We start from the raw sequence: 27,950 nt of genomic DNA, 5'->3' as shown, positions 1-27,950 counted from the left end.
TAATACATATTTCTTCTTTGACCACTAACATGAGTAATGTCTTCAGGAGCAGAGAATATGCTAGGAGAAATATAGAGAACTAAATGTGATTGCTTTAAACACTTTGGCCAAGAATATTGAATATTTAATAACTATTGTAACTAGAGATCAAGAGAAGCAATATTGAATATTTAATAACTATTGTAACTAGAGATCAAGAGAAGCAATATTGAATTCTATAGTGTACAAAAGGAAGTGGGAAGAGAGAGAAACATTTCAACAATACCGCTGAGATGCTTAGGCAGAGATCAAAAGTTTACAAGATAATATCATGTATGGGGTTGCAACATCCCCAAGTCTAGTTTAGCTGTGAAGGGCCAATGAGACTTATCCAAGTGGAGTATTTCCAAACCCACAAAGAGAACCACTTTCTTGTGAGCTCTAACGACCACACTAGTGCATTGGGAAACTCAATCAATGAATGCAAAATCTTAGCTAGCATGATGATGCATTGAGGCACACGTTTCCCAACAATGGAGACTTTTGATGAGTGCACTGCTTGTCTAAAACTCAAGCCTCGGTGTTTTCGTACTTCACATTCACAAATTAGAGCACACCACTTCTCCATCTTTCTCAACAACAGCTCCATTTTTGGACGTGAGCGCCTTTTTGTTGAAACAAATTTTTCTCTCAATGAAGGTTATTTGGGTGAAAATGTTAGGTGCTCTAATAGTGGTCTGCATCTCTTAAGGAGGTCAAGGCTTCGACCTTACATCTTGTCTTCAAGTCGCTTTTGAAATGGTAGGAGGCTAAAGAAATATATGAGGTTTCAAACCCATTGAATGAGGATTTCTTTCGGTACTATGCTTTTTGAAAGTATGTTGCAAGTTGCAAAGGATTGAGGAAGACACGTTGGGTGCATTGCTCACGAAAAACTGGCCTTTAGTCGGCTGAAATTCAAAATTTTCGGCAAGAATTTAACTTCATTCTTAAGAAAATCGGTGAAATTTTTACACATATATATTTTTTTTGTTGAGAGGATATTATTTATTTATTTTATTTTTATATAAGTGCCGAAATGGACAGACCCCATGCCTCATGGCATACGGGAGGAGGGGGCGGGTATTGAACCCAAGCCCTTGCGGTGTAGGTCAAGAGCCCTTACCGCGCTGCGCTGTCTCCCCCACCTCAATTTTTACATATTTAGTTATAAAACTGGCAAGGAGAAAGATTTTTATTAATGAAAACCGGGTAGGGACCGGTTTAGAAAAAAGTTTTTTTTGTTGTAAGCAATAGTTGGGGGGTTGACACTAAGGTAGGCAAATTGCACAAAAGCTTCACGATTTGAAACGTGAACGGGGGACAAAACCCACATGGTACATGGGCTGGAACCGTGGAAGCGTTCACGGGCCACGTGGCAGCAGCCGGTACGCAGCGTGCCAGGACGTGGCTAGAGGCGAACAGAAACGAAGAGGAAATTCTCTGTCCCTTTCCCAACAGATATAAATCGCACAGGGCTACAGTTCTCCACAGCATTTCCAAGCTTTACACAGCGCCTCCCTCTCCCCACGCGGCTGTGAAGCTCAACAGTGCAGAGCTTACACGTGAAGCAGAGCGAGCCATTTTACATCAGTTTGCAGGCAGTCAAAGCAAGCATCGCCCACAAAACGCGAGCCAGCACAGCCTTCCTGTACGCGGTATTTCTTCATAGTTTCATTCAATTTTTCGTAAGGGTACTACTGTCGCTGCCCTCTTTTGCAAAAAAGGGTTTCTGGACCTTTTGGATCTAGGCCTAGGCGTGAACTCTTACAGGAGTTTGTGTAAGAAGGGTTTGCCGAAGGCTTCACTCATTAAGATCTTTGTGAAAAGAGGTCGGTTTTTGTGTGCTGCGAAGGATTCCTTGGTTTTGTGAAGGATTGCCTCCGAAAGGTTGTACTGAAGGAGCTCAATTCTGGACTGCAAGTACAGAACTGGGTTGCAAGCTAACAGAGGTTTAGGGGACTTGGGCTGTAATAAGAACCCATAAGAAGTTTGCCCACATCAAGTGCACATATACCCATCTCGCATAAGGTCAAGCAGGCCGCCTGTCAGCGCAAACCCACATCAAAGGCCTTATTGGGTTGTAGTTTCTAACGAAACATACAGTTTACACAGAACCCAGAGGAGTCCTTTCAATCAATCTAACCCACATCAAAGGTAATTTAATGGCAACTATGGCTTCGCTTTACTCCAGCTCCCCTCCCACCATTCCTTCTCCCCACCACCACCCTTCTTCCCATTGTGTGCCCTGTTCCTCCCCTCTAGAAATAGAGTTTCACACCCGCACCCACTCCGGCCACCACCACCATGTTCCAAGGCCAGTCATTGGTGGCCTCTCCTCCCTCTTTGCCAGCCCCTCTGTTAGATTCCCTCCCTGCTCAACCTCTGACGCCACCACCATTGACGGAAACTCTCTCTCACGGCGGACGTCCCACACGGACCTCTGTGCCTTATTGGACTCTTGTGAAAATCATCCTGATTCTTTTACCTCCCCAAAAATCAGAGAAAGAAGCCCCATTGCCTCCTTGCAAGGCCTGCCCTCCTTTGGCAGCACCCAGAGCTCTACCAGCAGGTTTAACAGTGACAGAAACCTCGTCACAAACTCTTTAACATCTCATGTGGTAACTTCTCCATTCAAGCAGGAAGAAATTATATCATCGGATGGCGATCTAGATCTATATTATCTGAATCAAAGGTCTCCAGCTTCATTCTTGAGTGACTTGGATATTAGCAAAGATGGGCTAGAGATGAGGCCGGGAACCCCTCGTCTTACGAAGTTGGCTTGCTCCTCTCTTTCAGAATTCTTTTGTAAGCCCCTATTTCCGGAGGCTTGTAACACCTCCCAAGGCATTTTGTGGAATGCCCAGTGCCAACACGAGATTTTCAAAGATCCCTCTGTCATCCAAGCCTTCAAAGAAGCTGAGCAAGCTCACAACGGCCAAGTAAGATGATTGTTTCCTACAATTGAATACTTTTTGGTTTGCCGACTGTATGAATGCCTTTGAGTTTTCTTGCTTCTGTTCGGGGAGATGTTTCTGGTAGGCCCCATGCTTGGCTTGGGATAGGATGTTTTTGCCACGCGACTCAAGTTTTCCCTAATTGCTGCAGTTCCGTGCTAATGGTGATCCCTATCTTGTACACTGTGTGGAAACGGCAACAATATTGGCTGCAATCGGGGCTAACAAGGCAGTTGTTGCAGCAGGATTGCTTCATGATACAATCGACGACTCATCTCTTGAATTTACTCATCTTCAAGATCTTTTTGGATCAGAAGTTTCCAATCTTGTGGAAGGGGTGTGTAATGCTTGCATTCCCTCTTTTGAGTCTTTAATGTTGTGGAAGGGGTGTGTAATGCTTGCATTCCGTCTTTTGAGTCTTTAATGTTGTGGAACACTTTGGTTTGTAGTCAAGCATGCTTATCTTCACATCCATTTTGACAGGTGACAAGATTAAGTAAGTTCAGCAAGCTGGCTCGTGACAATGATACTGCTTACAAATCAGTTGAGGCTGATCGCTTGCATACCATGATCTTGGCCATGGCAGATGTTCGTGTAGTGCTTATCAAGCTGGCAGACCGGCTGCACAACATGAGGACCTTAGGAGCTCTCCGGAAAGAGAAGCGATGCCGCATTGCAAAGGAAACTTTGGAAGTGTTTGCTCCCCTTGCGGGTAGGTTAGGCATATGGAGTTGGAAGGCTGAGATGGAGGACTTGTGCTTCAAGCATCTCAAGCACCATGATCACCAAGACTTATCAATCAAACTAGCAGAGGGCCTTAGAGAAAAAACAATAGTGTCGGCCATACAGACATTGGATGAATCCTTGCTTGCAAGAGGGGTACAGTACCTAGATCTTTGTGGGCGCCCAAAAAATTTGTACAGCATTTACAAGAAGATGACTGGGTAAGTAAAACTAATTCTACTGTAGGGTTGGTGTGAAGCAAGAAGAATGTGATGTAGTATCAGCATTCAGATGTTCAACTGCATATCTTTCTAAACTTTTTCCTGCTAACCTTTTACAGGAAAGGGCGAAAGGTTGATGAGATCTATGATGTCCAAGGTTTGCGGCTAATTGTTGCCAATGTGGAAGATTGCTATACTGCACTGGAAGTTGTTCATCAGACCTGGTCATGTGTTCCAGGGAAACTAAAGGATTACATAAGCCAACCTAAAGTGAACGGGTAAGATCTTCTAGAGAGGACCAAATCACCAATACGCGATGCATTTAGGGAGATTTCACACTCATGGTGGGTGCTGGAAATGTTGCAAGATCAATTGATATGCATGGGAATTTTGTGGACGTGCAAAGCTGCCGATCCATCTTGTCTCTTATCTGCCCATGGCATTTAGATGTGTGAAAAGCCCCTCAGTTGTTCCACATGTTGCAGTTGAAATTCCTCAAACTTGAGTAAGGTTCTTCTGAAGGAAGAATTTTAAGTTTTTTCATGTTCTGCATACTTTGTGTACAGGTACCAGTCCCTTCATACGGTGGTTTGGGGCGAGGATGGACTTCCTCTTGAGATTCAGATAAGAACCATGGAGATGCACCATCAAGCGGAGTTTGGAGTTGCCGCACACTGGAGGTACAAAGAGGGCAATGTGCCACACTCTTCATTTGTTCTTCAAAGGGTGGAGTGGGCAAGATGGGTCTTGACTTGGCAAAATGAGATCATGGACACGAAGCTACGGCTGTCTCGAGTGGAGGGAGACATAAGGCCCCCTTGTCCTTTTCCTTTCCACAATGAAGGGTGCCCATACTCAGATTGCTCACATGGGCCACCTTATCATGAAGATGATCCTCTCTTTGTGATCGTCGTAGAAGAAGACAAGGTAGCCATCCTCTCTCTTCTCAATCATGATAACTTTTTTTGGCTGTGGTTCTATCAACCATCTTTAGGTCTAAGCAGTGTGTAATATTTGCTTACAGAACAGCTATAAAAAGAGAGAAAAATAGTGGGTTTGAAAATATAGAAAAGCCTGTCGTTGTTAAAGCGATAAAAATAATAGGGATCTAGAAAACATTAAGAACTCCCTCATTTATTATCTCCAATATTATCTCTCTGTTTATGTTTTTGTCTTTCTCTCTCTCTCTCTATATATATATATGTATGTATGTATGTCTCCAACAAAGGCAGGATATATATATGTGTGTGTGTATATATATATCTCCAACAAAGGCAGGCCCCTTGTAGATAAATTTTCACTTGTTTTTGGTACGAGTCTTATAAATACTTTTTGAAGTTTTTGCTATTTTTTCTGGTGTCAGTCCCATAAATGCTTCTTATATTTTTGATATTGTGGAGTAGATGATGGTCCAGGAGCTGCCAGGAAACTCCACTGTTGCAGACCTAGAAAGGACTTCTAAGGAAGATCCTTTAGTTTGGGAGAAGTCAAGGTTGAAAGTCAATCATAAAGATGTGAAGGACATCCACCAAAAACTAAAGATGGGTGACCTGGTCGAGGTGGCACCTCACATGCCTGGGAAATCTCTGAATGAGTACAGAGAGAAGCTTAGGCGGATGTTTGATGACTGCTCATTACAGGATCGTAGGAGCAAACCAAAACCATCTCGAGTAAGACTGTCAGAGATAGCAGTGTTCTGAAAAGAACCATGGGAGGGTAACATTCCTGTATATAAGCAATCATTTCTCCTGCTGAGAAATTTTGATTAGAAGTCTCTGATGAGAAGCAAGCACTTGTGAATATCTGCATGTCTGTTGTGGCTGTATGGGCTGCTGCGTCTTACAGGATCAGGAGGTGACACAGAAGAAACCCAAAACGTGGGCAACTTTTCTTGTAAACATACTCTCAAATTAAGATATGTGCATTTTGGCTCTGGTAACTCTCCATTAACCTTAAATACCTTTCTTTCTTCAGCAGATGGGGGTGGACATACTGTCACAGAGCTCCTTGTGACCCCAGGGGGAGGAGTTGACATAAATGCACCAAAAACCCATTCAATTTTTGAAGGGACTGTACTCACATGAGCTTTGGCTAGTGCTTTATGACGTGTTGACACGGTGTCTTTGTACTGGTCCCCTTGCATGCTTCATTTTATTGTTTAAGCTGTAGGAAATGATCATTGCATGAGGTTCAAACATGTTATTTGATCGAGACTTGCTGCCCTTATATTTGATATAGAACAATTTTTAAAAGAGTCCAGACTTTTGTCATTATGTGCAAACTTCTCTTCTACTTTGATGTCGTGCAGTGCACTGTATTGAGTAAAGTATATTATTAACAGCCATTTTTATCATCATCAAGACTTACTTGTGGATTTAACACACACACATGACTCTCTCTCTCTCTCTCTCTCTCTCTCTCAATCCATTGGGCTTGTACTTGTGCCTATGTGCTAGGGTTTTCTAGAGATAGAAAGAAGAGTGGGGAATCTCACACATAGACGTCAAATCACAGCTTTGTGACTTGCTATACACTCTTGGCTAGCACTTCGTCTATAGAGAAACACTTTGTGAACATTGAGGAACACATGAATATGACGATTTGGCCACCTATGTATATATATGCACCAATGCTCCTTGTTGGTTGGTAGTAATGTTGTCGGCTAATTGTACTTGGTTGCCACATCACCAATGCCACGTGGTAGAGCCATGTGTCATAGGTGTTTGCATCGTCCAACCTTGCTTGTTAGTTCATATGTGATGTTTGGCTCTACGTTGCATACTTCTAGGTGTGACATTCTCCCTTACTTGCATTGCAGTTATCGTAGTATAAGTTAACATTTCATAAAAGGAAAAGGTCCAATCAAAGTTCATCCAAGATACTCAAGATCCAAAACATTGCGAGACCACTTGCGTCCACTATGAAGGCTCACATTTTGTCCTCGCCTGCGTCAATACAAAGATCTATAGAGAAACTTGTGGATGACCATAAACACAGAGTACTCTTCGTCCGTCCAACCTTCCATGAAAAATCTGCTACAAACCTTCGAGTATCCTTTGGTAGAACATAAGAAGAACATTCTTGAGAATGGTCAACCAAAACTCTTCTATCCAAACTTCAGCTATTAATGCATCGGCTCACAGGGACCACAATAATTGCTTGCATCGGCTCCAATACACCTTGAAGAAAGAAAGCAGAACCAAAAATAATACTCCTTGAAAACTGTGCACCAAATCTGTATCCATTCAGTATTGCTCGGCACCTGTATGTCTAAACCACCCATGTCTTGTGGAACATACTTAAAGGAATACATCTGTTGATACATTGAAGTGAAAACCTTGGTTGTTGTCGGTATAGTCTCCAATAAATCTGTGTACTATGAAGAAACACCAACTAACCTATCCTCCCAAGATGAAGATAAATCTAATGACATGTCTTCTTGTGGTGTCTCCATGACATCAAGCACTGAAGATACTCCACTCAATGCAAACCACAAGTGAAAAAGAGTCCACCTGAACGACCCCAAATTGTCATTGAATCCAAAGATTCTCCATTGAGTGTAAATGGTAACTATGAAGACTCTACCTTAGAGACCTGGTTGGAAACTTTCTCAATTTGTACATGTGGCGTGATATGATGAAGCACCTTGGGTGTGCACTTGACCCAAGAAATGAAAAAAGATGAGACTCGCATACATGCATCTCCTTTACACTCATCCTTTGGTTTTGAAGAAGCCTCCTCCTCGGACTTTTGACTAAATCCTCTCCAAAAGAACTGGTGGCCACTCTTGTTGCAAACAAGAGTAGAACCCTCAATCCCTCAAGACAAAGGAAAGCTTACAAGTTCCATGTAAGCTTACTTCTTGCTTATTGTGAATTTTAAATCTATGGTTTTCTTAAATTTTATGCTTTGTAAATGTTTGAATTAAAATCTAATGCTATGCCTTGATGGAAAGGACACTCTTCTCTTCTTTACAATTCAGTCCTTCTTAATCCTAGAAAGTTTAATTAAAAGATTGATTAAACTCTTTTCATTGTTTACTCTCTTGATTTTTGAAAAATGGAGTAGATTAGAGATATTAGAATTCAAATTGGATTAATTCAAGTCATAAATTGAATGTTAAAATTGAGAAATGGTCAGCCATACAAAGGAGGTCATAGCAAAATTTTCTTAAATTTTGTGAAAATAAGTTTTATCTTTATGTTATTCAAAAAGAGTAATCCCCTCCGTTTGTATATTCTAAAAGTGTTATTTTTATTCTATGCATAGAAAGATACATATTGAAAATGTTTTTATTATAAAAACGTTATTTTCATTAGAATTAATTTCTATGCATAGAAAGATGCATAAAGGAATTTATTTTTATTTCAAAAGAGTTATTCTCATTAACTTTGATTTTATGCATAGAAAGATGCATAAAGAAATTTATTTTTATTTCAAAAGTGTTGTTCTCCATCAAATTCAATTTTATGCATAGAAAGATGCATAAAGAAATTTTTTTTTATTTCAAAAGTGTTATTCTCATCAAATTTGATTTTATGCATAGAAAGATGCATAAAGAAATTTATTTTTATTTCAAAAGTGTTGTTCTCATCAAATTCGATTTTATGCATTAGAAAGATGTATAAAGAAATTTATTTTTATTTCAAAAGTGTTATTCTCATCAAATTCGATTTTATGCATAGAAAGATGCATAAAGAAATTTATTTTTATTTTAAAAGTGTTGTTCTCATCAAATTCGATTTTATGCATATAAAGATGCATAAAGAAATTTATTTTTATTTCAAAAGTGTTGTTCTCATCAAATTCGATTTATGCATAGAAAGATGCATAAAGAAATTTATTTTTATTTCAAAAGTGTTGTTCTCATCAAATTCGATTTTATGCATAGAAAGATGCATAAAAAAATTTATTTTTATTTCAAAAGTATTATTCTCATCAAATTTGATTTCATGCATAAAAAGATGCATAAAAGATTTATTTTTATTTCAAAAGTGTTATTCTCATTAAAATTATATTTATGCATAGAAGGATGTATAAAAGATTTATTTTTATTTCAAAAGTGTTATTCTCATTAAAATGAAATTTATGCATAGAAGGATGCATAAAGGATTTATTTTTATTTCAAAAGTGTTATTTTTCTTAAATTGAATTATGCATAAATAGATACGTAAAGAATCTTTATATCAAAAATTAGAATTCTCTTAAATTCTATGTTTAAATTATGTGAATAGAAGTGATGAGAATATGAGGCGAATAGATGTGATGAGATAAGATGTGAATCAGATAGATGAAGGATGGATGTGATGTGAATAGAAGTGATGAGAATATGAGGCGAATAGATGTGATGAGATAAGATATAAATGAGATAGATGATTGGATGGATGGATGTGATGATGTGAATTAGAAGATGTGAATGAATAGTAGATGTGATGTGAATAGAAGTGATGAGAATATGAGGCGAATAGATGTGATGAGATAAGATGTGATGAGGCGAATAGAGGTGATGAGATGTGAGGTGAATAGATGTGATGAGATAAGATGTGAATTAGATAGAGGAAGGATGGATGTGATGTGAATAGAAGTGAATTAGATAGAGGAAGGATGGATGTGATGAGAATAGATGTGAATTAGATAGAGGAAGGATGGATGTGATGTGAATAGAAGTGATGAGAATATGAGGTGAATAGATATGATGAGATGTGGGAATTAGATAGATGAGAATATGAGGTGAATAGATATGATGAGATGTGGGAATTAGATAGATGAGAAGAATGGATGGATGGATGTGATGTGAATAGAACTGATGAGAATATGAGGTGAGTAGATGTGATAAGATGTGAATTACATAGATGGGAATGAATGGATAGATGGATGTGATGTGAATAGAGGTGATGAGATGTGCGGTGAATAAATGTGATGAGATGTGATGTGAATCAGATAAATGTGAATGAATGGATGAGATCTGATGTCATGTGAATCAGAATGTAAATAAATGATATGGGATATGAGTGGATGATATGTGATGAAAATGAATGTAAATGTATAAGTGAAGAATGGATGTAGATGTATGTGAAAGAAATAGATGTGGATGTATGTGAAAGAATGGATGTAGCTGTATGTGAAAGAAATGGATGTGGATGTATGCGAAAGGATGGATGTGGATGTATGTGAAAGAAATGGATGTGGATGTATGCAAAAGGATTCCTTTTATTCTTCAATTTATATCCTCCCTACATTTGGATTAATCTTATTGGTCCATAGGAACCTTAATTCAAAATTTTCGAAAAATCTGGACTCTCAGGCTAAGGTCCTTTAAAAAAAAACCTATTTTCAATTTATTCCAATTGCACACTAGAAAGTTCTTTTTGAATTTTTGTTTCAGGGGAAACCATTTTAGATACTAGGAGGATTTTTATATCCAAAAATATCTTAATTTTGAATTATCTCTCTCTAGACATTTTCAAAATAGGATCTTTCTTAAGACAAGGAGCCACCTACCAAAATGGAAAAAAAATTAAGATCAATGTCTCACATTGTATCAAATCATTACCAATAAAAAGCGCATAGTGTTTATTCTATACCTTGCAGTGTCAAAACGGGTTGCTCAGCGCTGCATTCCCTAGCGTGTAGGCATCCCTTTGAGGGGTAGGAGGATCAAGCAATGGAGCCTGAGAGGGCGACAGGCCGGCTTGAGTCCTCACTAGTGCCGATGATGAGGTGTATGGTCCTGTAGGGATTGCCCAATCTATAGAGGCTAGAAGGCCAAATTCTAGATCATTGACAGAATAAAGTAAAGAGCCTGGATTTGGCTATGAATAATTTTGAACATTGTATCTATTTTTATAATGAAATCCTTTATTTGTAAGAATTGTGTATCATTGATAAAGACAGTTTAACCGAACAATGTCTAAGGCCTTTAATTAAGGAACTTATTTATTTATATCAAACTTTGTGATAGGATTAATTAGAAAACAAATTGACGCGTGAGTTGGGTGGAAAGTGGGAGGATGGAATGACCTGATGGCAACATCCTATGGATGGGTGGACCTGATTAGTTTGGGTAGCTTTCCAATAAATTAATTGAAGCTCTATGTTAGATAAATTAGTCCCTGTGCAACCCTACTCTAAAAGACTAAATCAGCCAGATGTGTCTTACATAGATGAGAAAAAAAGCGTTGTTTTTAGAAGTCAAGAATAGAGGTTGCCCGAGTTAAGGTCAATCACTCGATGAGTGGTTTGATTTTAGGAATCCTTTAGAAAGACCATGCTCCCCCTGCGAGATAGAACTAGGTCTTACCTCTTAATTGTATCCTTGTATCTTACATGGTCAAGGTGTCGACGAGTAGGAAATTATCCTAAGTTAGACTTAGTAGACTAGCTTAATGGTTTTCCCTATTTAGGAAGGGGGGGACCTTACAATTGGTATCAAAGGCTGATCTTAGTTCCTAGGACTTGTTATTTAAGATTGTTTGGAATGTATGTTTTACCTAATGCTGATTGATAAAATAACTTACTAGAACAATTTGAATTGGTGATTGAATGATTGTAGGAAGAGGGTGACGCCACCTACTCAAGATTCTTAATGTTCTAGTGCATCTTCTCGAGACGGCTTGTCACCCTTTAAATTTCGAGTTCGATGATACTATGGTGCAGATACTTGAGAGATTGTCTCTTGCTCATCCCTCTCGCATCCCCAAAGAGGGTGGAGTAGAGATAACCTTGGGAGCGGACCAAATTGGGAACATCACCATTAACGTTGGATTGAAAAGTGTAAGATGGTCTGTTTATTTTGGTTCATGGGTGGGTACTCCCAGGCTTGATAGCTCTGTGACCATAGATGGGAATCACATACCACACAGGATCGTTGGGTATATGACCAAGTAATGCAGGTCTTACCTGCGCCGACAAAGTAGCTGTTTTGGGACACAACTCAATCGAGAATCTACCACCCTTACCATCAATCTTTCGTGTCTTAGAAACTACGATGGAACCCCCATATTTCACCTATGTGGACCCCTCTAGTCTCATGTCTAGTTGAGCCTAGGATTTTCTTTTATGATGAATAAGACTAATTATATTAGTCTTATTCATCATAAAGACTAATTATATTAGTCTTATTCAAAGACTAATTATATTAGTCTTAAATCTTTGTAATAAAACTTATCCTTGTAAATATTTAAAAAATAAAACGATTTCAAAGTTTTACTTTTAAAAGCATGAGCGTAATGTAAAGTATGAATCTTGTAATCCTAAAATTTAATCTTGGCCAGGACGATCATCCTCCACTCCCTAATGTGCTATATACAGATGTCTAGGAGAAGAAGCTCCTACTCAATCAAATGCAACCTAGGTTCAAAGATTGAGAAGGATACTAGGGTTTGGATTGAAGCAATGTATGATTATTTCTCAGCTCTAGTACTCGAGCTGCTAAACCGGTCCATGCTTGCACAATTTTGCCTCACTGGGGATGCTAAACGCTAGTGCAAGCAATGGTGTCGTGATGATAAGTGAGTCACTGAACACTCCCAAACATGGGAGGATATCATGCTGTGAAGGAACGATATTTCCCGCCATCTCATGAATCCATCAAGATGAATGAGTTTTTTAGTCTCAGGCAGCTAAATTTGACCTTGGAAGAATACTATTCTAAATTCATCATTCTCTGGAAGTATGCCCCAACCATGACTACTTCCCAACAATTGCTAAGGGTTGAATGAACCTGTAAGATTCCTCCCTCCAGCCTTGAGGTGTGCATGTGTAAGAACCTCCCCTTCTGATCTTATAATTATTCCCCTCTCTGAAATAAAAGAAAGATCCTGTTTTACCCTGTTTTGTCCTAGACAGAGAAAATGTCTACTAGAGGGAGGTAATTCAAAATTGAGATATTTTTGGATATAAAAATCCTCCTAGTGTCTAAAATGGTTTCCCTTGAAACACAAATTCAAAAAGAACTTTCCAATGTGCAATTGGAATTAATTGAAAATAGGTATAAAGGACCTTAGCTTAAGGGTCCAGATTTTCAGAAATTTTTGGGATTATCGTCTAATTAAGGTTCCTATGGGCTAATAGGATCAATCCAAGTGTAGGGAGGAGATAAATTGAAAACCCCCCAAAAATGAGTAAATGCTCACATAAGATGAAGAGTGGACTAAGGACCAAAGAAAAGAATTAAAAAAATAAATTTTGACACCTCAGAGTGGGGATCTCCGCTCATGAAGTAGGCGCCTTTTTCTCATCATTACCTCCAATTTTTAATCAATAAAATGAGATATTTTCATCTCTCCTCTCTCCTATTTCAAAACTAGATCCAAAAAGTAAGCTGAACTGACCCAAAAATGGTCAAACATTCAAACTATCTGAAAAATTCTAGAATCAGTTTGCTTGGTTAGAGGCTCACTTTTTCTTATAAATAGAAGCCTCCTCCTTTGTAAAAGCTTAATGGTGTTTATGCACTATTACTCTACTCCTGTCCCTGAGCCATCTACATTGAATTTTTTAATAATTTAATTATTTTTGGCCTAATCCTCTCCAAAGTGAATTGGTGGCCACTCTTGCTTCAAACAAGAGTAGAACCCTCAATCCCTCAAGCCAAAGGAGAAGTTACAAGCTCCATGTAAGCTACTTTTCTTACTTGTTTAAAAATTTTAATGAAAAATCTATGTTTTTCTTGATTTTTATGAATTGCATATGATTGAATTAAATTCAAATAATATGCCTTTGATGAAAAGGTCACCCCTTTCTCTTCTTTACATTCCAACCTTTCTTAATCCTAGAAAGATTAACTAAGTGATTAATTAAAATCTTCTTATTGTTTACTCTCTTGAATTTAGAAAATTATATAGATTAGAGTTTTATAATTCTAAATTGGGTTAATTAAGTTAATTATAGAAAGATAAAAATGAGAAATGGTTAGCCATACAAAGGAGGTTATGGTAAAATTTTCTAGAATTTTGTGAAAAAAAAAGTTTATTTTTATGTTATTCCAAAAGAGTAATTCCCACCATTTTTACATCTAAATAAAATATTCTAATTACTCCATGTACATATTCACCTATGAATATGCATGGATATTACTGATATTAATTATTAAAATTGATTTCTATGCATAGAAAGATGCATAATAGAATTTTTTTATTACAAAAGTGTTATTCTTATTAAAATTGATTTCTATGCATAGAAAGATGCATAATGGAATTTTTTTATTACAAAAGTGTTATTCTTATTAAAATTGATTTCTATGCATAGAAAGATGCATAAAGAAATTTTTTAATTACAAAAGTGTTATTCTTATTAAATTTGATTTTTATGTATAGAAAGATGCATAAAGGAAATTTTTTTATTATAAAAGTGTTAGGAAATTTTTTTATTATAAAAGTGTTATTCTTATTAAATTTGATTTTTATGCATAGAACGATGTATAAAGAAAATTGTTTTGTTATAAAAGTGTTATTCTTATTAAATTTTATTTTTATGCATAGAAAGATGCATAAAGAAATTTTTATTATTATAAAAGTGTTATTCTTATTAAATTTGATTTTTATGCATAGAAAGATTCATAAAGGAAATTTTTTATTATAAAAGTGTTATTCTTATTAAATTTGATTTTTATGCATAGAAAGATGCATAAAGGAAATTTTTTTTATAAAAGTGTTATTCTTATTAAATTTGACTTTCATGCATAGAAAGATGCATAAAGGAATTTTTTTCATTATAAAAGTGTTATTCTTATTAAATTTGATTTCTATGCATAGAAAGATGCATAATGGATTTTTTTATTACAAAAGTGTTATTCTTATTAAAATTGATTTCTATGCATAGAAAGATGCATAAAGGAATTTTTTTATTACAAAAGTGTTATTCTTATTAAATTTGATTTTTATGCATAGAAAGATGCATAAAGGAATTTTTATTATTATAAAAGTGTTATTCTTATTAAATTTGATTTTTATGCATAGAAAGATGCATAAAGGAATTTTTTTATAAAAGTGTTATTCTTATTAAATTTGATTTCTATGCATAGAAAGATGCATAAAGGAATTTTTTAATTACAAAAGTGTTATTCTTATTAAATTTAATTTTATGCATAGAAAGATGCATAAAGAAAATTTTATTATTATAAAAGTGTTATTCTTATTAAATTTGATTTTTATGCATAGAAAGATGCATAAAGGAATTTTTTTATTATAAAAGCGTTATTATTATAAAAATTGATTTTTATGCATAAATAGATGCATAAAGAAATTCTTTATATTTTAAAAGTGTTATTCCTATTAAATTTGATTTTATGCATAAATAGATACATAAAAGGATTTTTTTATAAAAGTGTTATTCCCATTGAAGTTGATTTTTATGCATAAATAGATGCATAAAGAATTTTTATATCAAATTTAGAATTCTCTTAAATTCTATGAGTATTTGATAAATGAATCATTAAATACTCTTGGAGAGAAATTTCTATCGTTTTATATTCACACGGATTGTAAAAAGAAAATTCAAGAAATCTATCGAGATCAAAATATTCAAATAAATGATTAATTTATTTCTCATTGGAATTCGTAACTAATTTAGAAATCAGATAAGTGAATATTCAAAGAAAGAAATTTAGTAAAATAGTAACTGAATTATCAAACCTTTTCAAGAAAGATAGTTTAGGAAAAATCTTATCCGACTCGAACCTTGAATCAGACTATGACCAAGACCAAACTCTTTCGTTAGTTTCGAGGAAAGAAGGTGTGACCAGTTTAGAAAAATACACTCAAAACTCCTGCCAAATCTGAAACTAAGTTTGAGACCCTTTGAATTGATCTAAGGATCAAGGTTATAAAATTCGAGGAATTCTGGTATGAAATTCAGAATTCTGATCAAGAAGTTTTGAGGATATTGATTCAAGAAATAGTCCTTGTATTTAAAATAAAATCAAACTAAAAACTTGCATAGAAACCCTGTTTTCTTAAAGAACTGTCTTACGCCAGAATGCTGGAGGGGGCAGAGGGGTCTCACAGCTCATCTCCGAGCCACTAGACTCTCCATCCAACAAGAGAATGCCTTATAGAAATATCAGGCATACCAAGGGGCTCAACCACTTTCTCTTTATCTTTATGTGATGTCATATATGGATGTATGTGAAAGAATGATGTGGATATGTATGTGAAGGAATGGATGTGGATGTATATGTGAAGGAATGGATGTGGATGTATGTGAAAGAATGGATGTGGATGTGTATGTGAAAGAATGGATGTGAATGTGTATGTGAAGAATGGATGTGGATATGTATGTGAAAGAATGGATGTGGATATGTATGTGAAAGAATGGATGTGGATGTATATGTGAAAGAATGGATGTAGATGTATATGTGAAAGAATGGATGTGGATGTATGTGATGAAAATGGATGTGAATGTGTATGTGAAAGAATGGATGTGGATGTATCTGAAAGAATGGATGTGGATGTGTATGTGAAAGAATGGATGTGGATATGTATGTGAAAGAATGGATCTGGATGTATGTGAAAGAATGTGATGTGATTTGACATGAATATATGTGGATGTGAAGTGATAGATATGAATGTATGGATAGATGTGGGTAGTCGTACATGTGAACGATTGGATGGATGTGAGTGAATGTGATGTCATGAGAATCGGGATGTGAATGAATGATATGGGATGTGAATGGATGAGATGTGATGTGAATCAGGATGTGAATGAATGAGATGTGATGTGATGTAAATTGGGATAGATGTGAATGGATGGTATGTGATGTGAATGAATGTGATGTGATAGATGTGAATGAATGTGATGTGATGTGATGTGAATCGGGATAGATGTGAATGAATGAGATGTGAGGTGAAATGGATGTGATGTGGATCGGGGTAGATATGAATGGATGAGATGTGGATATAGGTAGATGTGAGTGAATGAGATCTGATGAGGATAAATGAGAAAAGATGTGATGACATGAAAATGATGTGATTGGATGAGAATGGGAATACATATGAAATGGATGTGGATTAAATAATGTGGATTGATGTGGAACAATGTGGAAAGACGAGTAGAAACTGTATTTATGATCTATTTTTAAATGACTGTTTTATGTCAAGAATGCTGGGGAAGCATTTTGACCTATTTTTAAATGACTGTTTTATGTCAAGAATGCCGGGGAAGCATTTTGACCATCTTGTGAATGAGGTTGTGGAGACCTAACTGATAAAGTTGCAATAGCTGACGGAGAGTCAATGGAGGACATCTCGCGTAGCAAGGTCGGCCGAGGTCTTGACCATCCTCGGTTTGATTTAGATGGTGAGCTTCCGGTATGGTGGATGAGGGACTAAAGAAGCGGCCTATGAGTGAAGCGCTAGGTGACCTGTAAAGGATCCTAGAGGGTGCGGGATAAAACCTAACCAAATTCTTAAATGGATCCCATCACCACAGTGGTTGGGCGGTTGGCTAACCCACGGGACTACTGGATAGGGTTAGGCTGGACTGATGGATCCCTAAAATGAGACTCAATTCTGTTATGGTACGATAGATGTAGTAAATCCTGGATAAAAATTGTTCTATGGAAAAGAATCAACGGCGACCGTGCCTCTCAATGAGGAAAAAAGCGTTGGTCTCTATGATCCAAGTGCAAGTCTTTTCCTTGATCTGACTATGGGACTTACGGGTTCGGTCAGATCAGTTCAGTTAGTTAAGGCTCTTGACTACATTAGAGTAAAAATAACCTGGAGGAATCACCCGTGCTTTTCGGGCGAGGAAAGTTTTTCCGAGTTCGGTTTTGGAAGAACCGAGGGATTAGTCTCTTGTCCGGATATACGTGGGCGAGGCCCCGAGTGAGGGACCCTACCCTGCACAAGAAGTGCTACTTCCACTGCTAGCACCCCATAATTCGTTGCGCGGAGGGGACAGGGATCTTTCAGAACCCTTGGATTCCTACCTCACAGCAATGAGGCCAAGCACATTGCAAGATGCTCTTATATGAGCAAAGCCTCTCGTGAAAGAGCTAAAGCCTAGTAAAGCTAAGCCTCAAAAGAGATCTTACCCTAAAGAAAACCCTAAAGATCAATCTTACAAGAAGCCTTAGCAGAATGCTCCCTACTACAACTGAGCTTGGAAAACCAACTCTTTTGTTCCCCGCTCATATGCTGCTTCTTCTAGAGAGGCCCCTCTATGTTTCGAATGTAATGAACCGGGACATTTTAGGGCCAACTGCCCAAAGCTAGCATCGTATTTTTCTCAAAGCCTCCATGCACCAAGGTGCAAGAGGTGGTGGACATGTGTTAAGGCTCACCCTAACCCTCCTTGAAACACATCCAAAAAGAGATTACCTTCTAGTGAACCACAACTGTCGTGAGAACCTTTCCAATGGCCGAGCTCGTAACCCTTAAGGTCTCTAAGCTCTACAACTCCTTGAGAAGCAATTCCACCGTGCTGGCGAGCGTTGTCACACTGTTGCGTTGCACTACGGGTACTCGTCCCTCCTCTCTCACCTCACTTCACTCACACACACTCACTAGCATGCATTAGGGAGAGAGATTAGCAAGAGGATTAGCAAGAGCAAGACTCAATTGCACAATGGGAGAGTATGTTGTATTATGAGAGATATTCACTTATATACATGGCCATAAGTGTTCACACTCACTTAAATTGTGGCTGGGTGGGCACTTTAGGCTTATAATAGGCCTAATGCTATTACAATGACTACTCTCATAATATATCCATGAAGTACATCACTTAGGACTTCATCCTAACTTGCTACCACATGCTCTTGAAGTGGGAATTACCATAAATACTCCGTCACACTATTACGGGTGCCCGTCCAAGTTGCAGCTTTGGACACTATTGCTTCATATCTTGAATGTATGACCCTTTGGTGTATCTACTGTGACTCCTTAAAGTAAGATAATGGCGGTAGCTCTTGTTAACCCTAGAATTGGGTTAGCATCCCCTCCTTCCTGATGGCGATCGTGTCCGCGTTGAAGACCTTTGTGTAGGGAGAATGAACAAGCTTTGTCGATGGCTTTGATTTTGAGTGACATTCAATGGTCTTTATTCCTTCGAAAGGAATAAGAAAAGCTAGTTAATGAATGAAGAGGTTAGTGGTATATTGGGAATTCCTAACGGGGTGGGAGGTGGAGTTTTTTTACGAATTATTGCATTTTTATATTTGTGTGAGCCCCTTTTTTTTTCTTTTTTTTGGCCTTAATTTGTTTTTGGCAATCATCAGCAAGGTTACATGTGATTTTTGTTAGTGGGGACACTAAGAGATGTTAATAATGGGAGAGAAGAGAGGAAAGGATCCAGAGGAACATAGACTTAATAATCAAAACAAGATGGTGATTCTCAGTTCTTCATTTGATTCATTGAAGTGACATTCATCATTTGAAGAAATTGCCCTTTGATGATGTCCCTTTGTGTGGCAGGATTCTTGTCGAATGTTGTTGAGTAGGACCTGTTCCTATCTTCTTCTGACCATGTGCTTTTTATGTTTTTATGTATATTCAAGTCCTTTTATTATGAAGCAGATTTAATGAAGTACAAGAATTGAGTCATATAGACTCTTATTGAACTACTCTATATTGAACTGCTCTGTGTTGAATTAGCCACTTGTTGGTGAGGATTGAAAGAATCACGTCGACTTGCGAGACTAATATAGACATCTTCATGAAGGATTGAAGATCATTGATTGGTGAAGATGGTGGTGTCGTTTGGAGAGGTTTGTAATTTAAAGGAAAATTCCATGCGATGGGTTGTACCATTGACCAGGATTTCGCCCACCATGGCTCCCCCATCGAGGGATGTACTTGGAAGTTGTCTCGATGGTGAGGCTTTGGTGCAAATGTTCTCCAGTGCATGAGTATGGATATGTACTCATGGAGCAGTTGCTACATTAATTTAACCAAAAGAATAGTAAGCAATAAGCTTAACAAATATATAATGGCTATTGAAGATTGTTGGAAAAGTGTTAATGTGTGATATGGCTTAATCCATGATGATGAGGCTTAAATCGTGAAAGTGCAGGTTCTTAAGCCGTGAGATTGTAGTTTGTGAGAAACCTGAACTCGTGAGATTGCAAGTTTTTTTTACCGTAAAGGGTTATTCCATGAGATGGCCTAATCCCGTGAGATGGTGTTTTTGTGAAAGTGCAAGCTATGAGCTGGAATTTCATGAGATGTAATTCCGTGAGATGGAAATCCGTGAAAGTGCAAGCCGTGAACTAGAATTCCATGAGATAGAATTTTGTGAAAGTGCAGGCCGTGAACTGGAATCTTGTGAACGTGCAGGCCAAATTTTGAAGTGCCTGAAGTCGCCTCTCATCCAAGGTCTCCAGTTGTACTAGGCATTGGGCATGTGTTTCTTCTTCATTATTCAAGCGTGCAAAAGATGTGCGAAGGCTTGTGATTTCCAATTCTATTGGCAAAATAGCCTCCATTCCATAAACTAACTAAAAATGTGTGAAACCAAGAGAGAGTTTGTGAGTTGTCCTATAGGCCCATAGGACCTCTGGCAAATGCACATCCCACTTTCTCTTCATAGTATCCACTAGCTTAGACAAAGATCCACAAAGCAATCCATTAGTTTTTTCTACTAAACCATTACATTGGGGATAATAGGGAGTTGACATAGCATGCTTTATTTTTAATTTTTGCACCACCAAAGCTTCAATCAAGTCATTCCTAAAAGACCTTCCCCCATCCGTAAGGATTTCTAATGGTTGGCACCCAAATCGGGCACATCTGTGTTCCCTGAGAAAGGATGCCACAGCCACTGCTTTATTATTGACCATGGCCTTTGCTTCTACCCACCTTGTTGCATAATCTGTGGCCACCAATATGTAATACTTCCCATGTGAGGAATGAGGAAGTGGGCCCACAAAATCTAATCCCCACCTTTCAAATGGACCATATGCTGGGATAGGGTTTAAGGGTCCGAGAACCAATTGCTTATGCCCATATGCCTAGCATACTTCATAGCTTCTGCACCACTCATAGACATCCTTGCTGATTCGAGGCCAATAATAACCTGTGTTAAGGATCCTCCAAGTTGTGCTGGCTGAGGCAAAGTGACCTAAACATTCATGACATAATTCCATAATTCTTTTAGATTATTCCAGGCTCACTACCCTCCTGAGAATCTTATCCTTACCTTGCTTGTAAAGAACATCCCCTAGAATTGTGTAAGGATTAGCTTTCCTTTGTAAGCCTTTGCTTCTGTTGAGGATTCAATCTAGGAGGAAAGTATCCTGTATCTAAATAGTGTACATCTTGGAGCTCAAGCCAACCTATATCCATTAATGCAAGAATAGCTACTTTGAAAGAAGCCAAAGTTTTAGTAGCCAATTCATCAGCCTTTTGATTATCCTTCTTGTTAACATGCATAAATTTACAAAACTTAAAAGCTTCTTTGAACTCCATTTCCCTTTTATGGAGATTAGGACTCCTTGCCTTATATTCTCCTTTCGTTTGTCGGATGACCAATTGTGAATCCCCTTTAACCTCTACCTCTTTAATTCCATCTTTTATGTAGTCTTCTAATCCCCAAATTAATACATTGTACTCAGCCACATTATTTGATATAGCCTTTGGAAATTCCCTACCCTTGGCCCATACTTCTTTTCCTTCTAGATCAAATAAAACTATCCCCCCAGCCCCACATTGCTTGGAAGGGCTAAAGGCTCCATCAAAATGCATAGTGAAAGCAGTTGTGGTGTCTCCAAATCTTCATATACTTCTTTCTTTGTTCCTATTCCTTCTTCCTCTTCCTTTTGGTTGTAAGCAAATTTGCAAGAGAGGCCCTAATGGTGTTTTCTATAATAAAAGTGAAAGAGAATTCTCACAAATCCACTTTGCAAACTTCTCTCCTGCAGGATTGGGTTTGTGGACTAAGAATTGTAAAGAAGGTTGAGATGTGAGGAAGAAAAAAGGGCGAGGTAATAAGTATGACCTGAACTTCTTTACTGCAAAAACAAGAGACAAACCACCTTTCTCCAATTCACCATACCTCTCCTCGGCATTAGTGAGTTGTCGGCTTGCATAATACACTGGTTGCATATGCCCTTTCTCTCCCTTTTACAAGAGTATAGCACCCATTGAATGTGATGAGACACTTGGGTTTACATAAAAATCCTCCCCCCACCTAGGAGGCTGCACAATTGGACTTTGACTCATGCATTCCTTGAGCAAACAAAAAGATTGAATTTGATCGGGCTCCCATTGGAAAGAAACATTCTTCTTTGTCAACAGATTTATAGGATACATCTTCTCAATGAACATGTCAACAAAGCATTGGTATTACTTTGTTTTACCCAAAATCCTCCTTACCTCCCTTACATTGGTTGGTGGTGAGAGGGCCACAATTGCCTGCACCTTCTCAGGATCCATCTCTATGCCTTCTTTTGAGATAACATGTCCCAAGAGAACCACCTTTCTTCATGCCAAGCGGCATTTTCCAAGATTAAGACACCCTTTTGCATCATCAATACTTTTTGCAAGGCCAACCTCGACTTTTCCAAGTGATCCATGCGGCTTGAATAAATGCAAAAATCATCCAAAAAGACCCTTATAAACTTCCCAAGTAAGGTGCAAATACCTAACTTACGAAGCATTGAAAAGTTGCTGGTGCATTGGTCAAGCCAAATGGCATCACCCTATAGGCACACTCCCCAAGGGATAATAAATGAGATTTTCGTTTGATCTTCTTCACAAATCCAGATTTGAAAGTATCCAGAGTATCCATTACACACTGAATACAACTCATGATCTGCAACTTGATCCAAAATCTCATCCTAAAAGGGTAGAGGATAATAATCCCTCTTTGTGCATGCATTCAGAGGGTGAAAGTCCTCACACACACACCATTTTCCACCCTTTTTGGGAGTGACTACAACTGGGGAAATCCACTTTGAATTCTCTACTAGAAAAATAAATCCAGCTTCAAGCAAATTAGTTACCTCATTCTTAAGCACCTCTGCTTGCACTACTCCCAAAGCCTTAGCCACCGTACTACTGGCTTACTTTGGGACTTAAGATCAATCTTGTGTTCTACTAGGGTAACTTGGCGTACTTGTGCAAAAAGGTTAGGAAATCCATCCAACATTTTTAAGTAATTCTCCCTTTCAGCACCTGCTCTATGGACTCATCTCATCAAGAAGAAGTTCATTCTGTTGTGGTGAAGACTAGTGAGGTCCACATCTCCTTTCTTGAACATGGTTGAAGAAGCTTCCCCTTCCAAGGCTCCATTGTCTTCAGCATCCCCTCGATCCCTTCCCACCAGGGAAAGACCAAATGCAACTCCCTCCATCTCCCTTTCTGAGATGGAATCCTTGGAGCTACCACTTGTCTCCTCTTCATCAGAGTCAGATGACTCTGACTCTGAACTTTTGAAAGTTGAAGGTTTACCTCTTACCACTTTCTTGCGACAACTCTTGATGCTGTAGTGGACCTTCTTATTCTCACCTTGTAGGAATAAGATCACCTGTCTCCCACTTTTGAATTGCCTTCACTTGGCGAAGCCATGGCCTACCCAATATCAATGGGTAAGCCCTAGCATCAGGCTTTGTAGGAATGACCTGGAAAGTTGTAGGCATATAAATACCACATACATCCACTCCCAAATTCCTAAAAATTCCTAAGGTTTTCACTCTAGCAAGTTTGATGCGATAGGGAGAGTTAGTAGAAGACAACTTTAAATCGGCATCTTTCATTGTTTTTTCACTGATGACATTGATTGACGCACCTCCATTAATGTATGCATTAGAAATTGTTTGCCCTTCAATGATGATATCAATCTCACAGGCACATCATCTCCTACATCAATATCCACCTTTTGAGCCCCATAGGAGTCCCATTATCCCTCTTCTTCTTTTTCTTAGATTCCCTTGTGCTAGCTAGCTTACCCCATTCTTTTCTGAGCTTTGGAGAGAGTGCCAAAAGCTACCCAAATGTGATTTATGCCATTTTCTCCCTAAGATCTGCTAAGAGGTCATAACTAAGATATCCTTGTCTAAGAGGAAAGTCAGATTGTCTAATTTTTCTCCTAGACGACTTCTTCTTCTTCTTATTTTTCTCTTCTTCAAATTTATCTTCTTCTTCTTCTTCTTCTTGGCTCCTAGTTTTACGACCCCCTTTTTGCCATTGATGGCATCAATGTTTCCTCTTCTTCTTCTGAGCATGTTTCGTCTAAAAGTTCTAAACTTTTATCCTCTCTTTTCCTCAATTTTGGACACTCGGTGTGATAGTGCCCCTTCTCTTGAGATTCATAGCATGTGACACTACTTCTATCCCTAGGTTTATCCTCAACTCGTGGAACCCTAGGTGGCCTTGCATCATTGACTAAGTGTAACTTCAAATCAACAAATTCTGCCATAAGTTGTGCAATGTTATGATCCAAGGATGGAGCTTGTACCTGAGATGTTGAGGCTATCTCTACTCGTGGTGGGGTCGGCACACTCGGAGAAGATTGGAATGTGGACTCAATATGAAGAGTGGCCTCCTTCTTCAAAGCAATACAAAGAGCCTCTTTAAAATTAGTGGGATTTTTGCTTAGAACTTTTCCATGCAAGCAGGGATCCAAAGCCATGATAAACTTGCTCATCTTAAGGTGCTCCATTACTAAAGAACTCTTTGAATCTCCCATAGGAGGTGAAAAAGAAGAAGCAACAACATGTAAAGCAACTTGTTGATATTTGATGAACAAGGCATCATACCTCACTACTGAAAAGGCAGAAACTGACTCTCCTTTCTTTCGGAAAATCTGATCCAATTGCAATAGTAAAGCATTTGGTGACTCCACTGTCCTAAATCTCTCCTTCATTGTTTTGGTCAACCTTTCCCAATCATTCTTGGACTCCTCTGGCAAAGCCTCATGCCAAGTTAAGGCCACACCCTCCAAGAAATCTGGAAGTATTTCTTCCCTCTCCTTCATAGACCAACCCATCAAGCGGCATGCTCGGTACTCTCGGAGATAACTCCCCGAGTCTTCTCGTTCCGATCCTTGGAACACCGGAATGTTGAACATCTTGCACCAAAAGATGAGTAGCAATAAGGGAAATTTACTTATTTCAAAATAACTTTTTTTAATCATGCGAGACCTTGAGGTTAAAATAGAATAATTCTAAGTAAAACCTGCCCGCCCGTTAACTCCACCAAAAGATGTGACACAAAGTCCCACTCACCTCCTTGTTTTTGAGCTAGTCGTCGTCAAGCCATTGCTTGCACCTTAATTTTTCTATAATCATGCCATACAAAGCTCTTAGATGTGTTTCATTGAGTTTCTTGAGCCTTTCCTCTAATGTAAACCTTAAGCTTGGCACCAAGAAGTCCATGGTGGGAATGATTGCTTCAGTTCCATATGTTAAGTTGAAGGGTGTTGTGTTAATGGCCACTTTGTATGCCGTCCGATAAGCCGAGAGTGCAACGGGTAATTTTCTATGGTCCATGGTGGGAATGATTGCTTCAGTTCCATATGTTAAGTTGAAGGGTGTTGTGTTAATGGCCACTTTGTATGCCGTCCGATAAGCCGAGAGTGCAACGGGTAATTTTCTATGGTCTTGGTTAAGATGGCACATAGAGTCTTGTTGGTACTTTCTACTTGGCCATTAGCTTGGGTATAATAGGGTGAAGATTTACAGTGCATGACCAAAAATTCTTGGCAAGAATCATACTACCTCATTTATGAAATGGGTGCCATTGTCACTAAGACAAGATCAAGAGGACACCCAAATCGAGTGATTAGACACTCGTAAGAAATTTGGTTGTGGACCTTATGTCGGCCTTTCTTGTGGCTCACGCTTCAACAACCCATTTTGTGTAGTAGTCTATTGCCACTATGATATATTGTGCTTGGGTGTTTCCGGCAGCTGGGCTAATGGGATTGACAAAATCAATGCCCCATTTCTCAAATGGTTGTAAGGAAATCATAGGATAGAACAGCATCCTATCTCTATTATGTGGAATTGCGGTCTATTGTTGGCATTCATCACATCATTTGACATATTTAGTCGCGTCTCCAAACAAGGTTGGCCACCACCATAAGCTTGCTAGGAGAATCTTTTGAGCAGTTGTATCACCTTATTCAATTGCGTCTTTTGAGAATCTTTTTAAGTGTTCACCTACAACCCCAGAGTCGGCCTGTTCTAAAATAGAGACGTATTCATCCTCATGGACTTCTCATCTCATTATTCCGTATTTTCCTTGTTTGTGTAATTTCCACACGATCAATTGATAGAGGGGAACATCTTCTTAATAGGCCGTCTTTCTCAATCCTTGTTGATCAGCATTTTGGCGAGTAGGCCATTAGCCAGGAAATGTATAACTTCCTCTACCCATTCATGAATCAAGCATATTTGGAACTAGGGAGCATCATCATCGACTCCCACCAGTGGTTCTCCACTAGGGATGCACGACATGTGGTTAGCCGGTACATGCTAGAAACCTTTGCATACCATGATAGTAAAATCAAACTCCAACCAAATTAGGAGCCATCTTGTGATTCTACTCGTCGTGGTGCAAGGCTTATTCATGAGGTAAAGAAGAGCTTGATGGTCTGCAAAGAAAACAAATTTATTTTGCCAAAAGATAATGATGAAACTTTTTAACTATATAGACCATGGACAACCCTTCTCCTTTTGTGGTGGTGTAATTTCATTATGCTTCATTTAATTGGAAACTGGCAAAGCTAACAAGGAAATATTTGTTATGTTCTCGGGGTTGAGCTAATACACAACCAATAGTAAAAGCCAAAGTATCGATATAGACATGAAATATTATTTCCCATTTGGGGGATCTCAAAATGGGAGCACTGGGCAATGCTTTCTTAAGAGTATTTACTACTTGAATTATTTGTGGTAGAGTAAGGGTGGTTGTCATTAAAAAACCTTTAGTACCTTCATCACATGAGGAAGATGACACATTTGTAGTCGTACCTTTGCCAAATCCACTTTTTATAGTAACACAGGTATCTCTCTTGCCAATCTTTGTGGCCCTTTTCTTTCAAGTGCACCTAGTCGTTCATGCTTGCTCAGGAACCTCTTTAGAAGACAAGACCTTGCTTGTCTTAGGGTTTCCTACTTCTACGAAGTCGGAGGCGGCAACATGAGCATCAGCTCTCCTTCTAATCTGCACTCGTGTGATAGTATTGAGAAATGCATGCCATCTCGCACATTCAACAAGTTAATACTGGCGCTTGGTTTAGCTTCATTTCCTTTTCCAAGTACACCTGTTCTCAATGGGAAATCCTCAAACATGTGGTCTATCCCACACCCTATCCATAAGGGAGTTAAAGCAGGGTTACTCAAAAAAGTACTTGTCATCTCTTTTCTCCTGACTAGACACTCAACTATTTGGTGAGGTCCAGTGCAATGGTATCATTACAGAGGTGGTCGTTTAGACATAATCTTTAAGTCTTTCCCTCGTGGTGTTGTGGTTTCTAGGTATACAGGGTACATGTGCTCACCCTCCATCACATAATGACTCAAGATTTGTGGGGGGGGGGGGGGCTACTTGGTTCAGGGGGCTCTAAAAAAGTGTTGCCAGTCACCTCTCTCCCCTCATCTTCTTTGAAAATTTTTATCAAATTCAACTAGTGAATGGGGGTCACTTGAGGTAATGGAGATTGTGGTGGAAGGACCTGGTCATGGCCTTGACTTATCCTCCATTGTTAGGTCATTTTTTGCATCAATGCAACTGCTAGCTGGTCTACTTGTTTCCCTGAAGCAGATTCCTTCCCCTTTCCTGTAGATTTTTCACTTGTAGTTTTAAAGGAAGCTTCGGAAGTGCCTTATGCAATTCTCAAGAATGAGTTCCCTTGAAATTGTCTTCAAAGTCCATGGCGCTTCTATAGCACTGCTCAAAGGAGGTGTGTCCAAGAGCATTTAAGGAATTATGCAAGGCCTCAACTTCAAGTCCCTCTAGGAATCAACCAATCACTCTTGTTTTGTGCTTGGTGCTCTTTAATTTCACTAATGCTATCAAAGACCAATACTATTTGGCTCCACATGATGTTGACCCCGCTAGGTCAGATCTAGCAAGAGAATGCATGT

General features: G+C 38.4%; 1 protein-coding gene and 1 long non-coding RNA gene across 2 annotated transcripts; both read left to right on the top strand.

Annotated features, from left to right (window-relative positions):
- Positions 1-1,336: 1,336 nt before the first annotated feature.
- LOC147610243 (putative GTP diphosphokinase RSH3, chloroplastic) lies at positions 1,337-5,853 on the top strand. Its single transcript, XM_086785918.1, has 6 exons — positions 1,337-2,960; positions 3,127-3,312; positions 3,459-3,919; positions 4,039-4,197; positions 4,486-4,846; positions 5,323-5,853. The coding sequence occupies exons 1-6, from the start codon at positions 2,184-2,186 to the stop codon at positions 5,617-5,619; spliced, it is 2,241 nt and encodes a 746-aa protein (XP_086642044.1). The 5' UTR covers positions 1,337-2,183; the 3' UTR covers positions 5,620-5,853.
- Positions 5,854-5,945: 92 nt separating this feature from the next.
- On the top strand, positions 5,946-6,171 carry LOC147610242 (uncharacterized). Its single transcript, XR_015263997.1, has 2 exons — positions 5,946-6,075; positions 6,108-6,171. It is a non-coding gene; the product is annotated as an uncharacterized LOC147610242 (long non-coding RNA).
- The last annotated feature ends 21,779 nt before the right edge of the window (positions 6,172-27,950 follow it).

The sequence above is a fragment of the Cibotium barometz genome, chromosome 49 (genome assembly GCF_041138505.1).
Source record: "Cibotium barometz isolate CiBa-2024 chromosome 49, ASM4113850v1, whole genome shotgun sequence".
Classification (NCBI taxonomy): Eukaryota; Viridiplantae; Streptophyta; class Polypodiopsida; order Cyatheales; family Cibotiaceae; genus Cibotium; species Cibotium barometz.
Note: the sequence above shows the minus strand (reverse complement) of the source record. Positions and strands in the feature narration are given on the sequence as shown.

Bases quoted from the DNA above. Each gene is read 5' to 3' on its own strand.
- LOC147610243 (XM_086785918.1), top strand. From the start codon at position 2,184: ATGGCAACTATGGCTTCGCTTTACTCCAGCTCCCCTCCCACCATTCCT. The intron at 2,961-3,126 runs GTAAGATGATTG...TAATTGCTGCAG, and splicing joins AGCAAGCTCACAACGGCCAA to TTCCGTGCTAATGGTGATCC. The intron at 4,847-5,322 runs GTAGCCATCCTC...ATTGTGGAGTAG, and splicing joins TCGTCGTAGAAGAAGACAAG to ATGATGGTCCAGGAGCTGCC.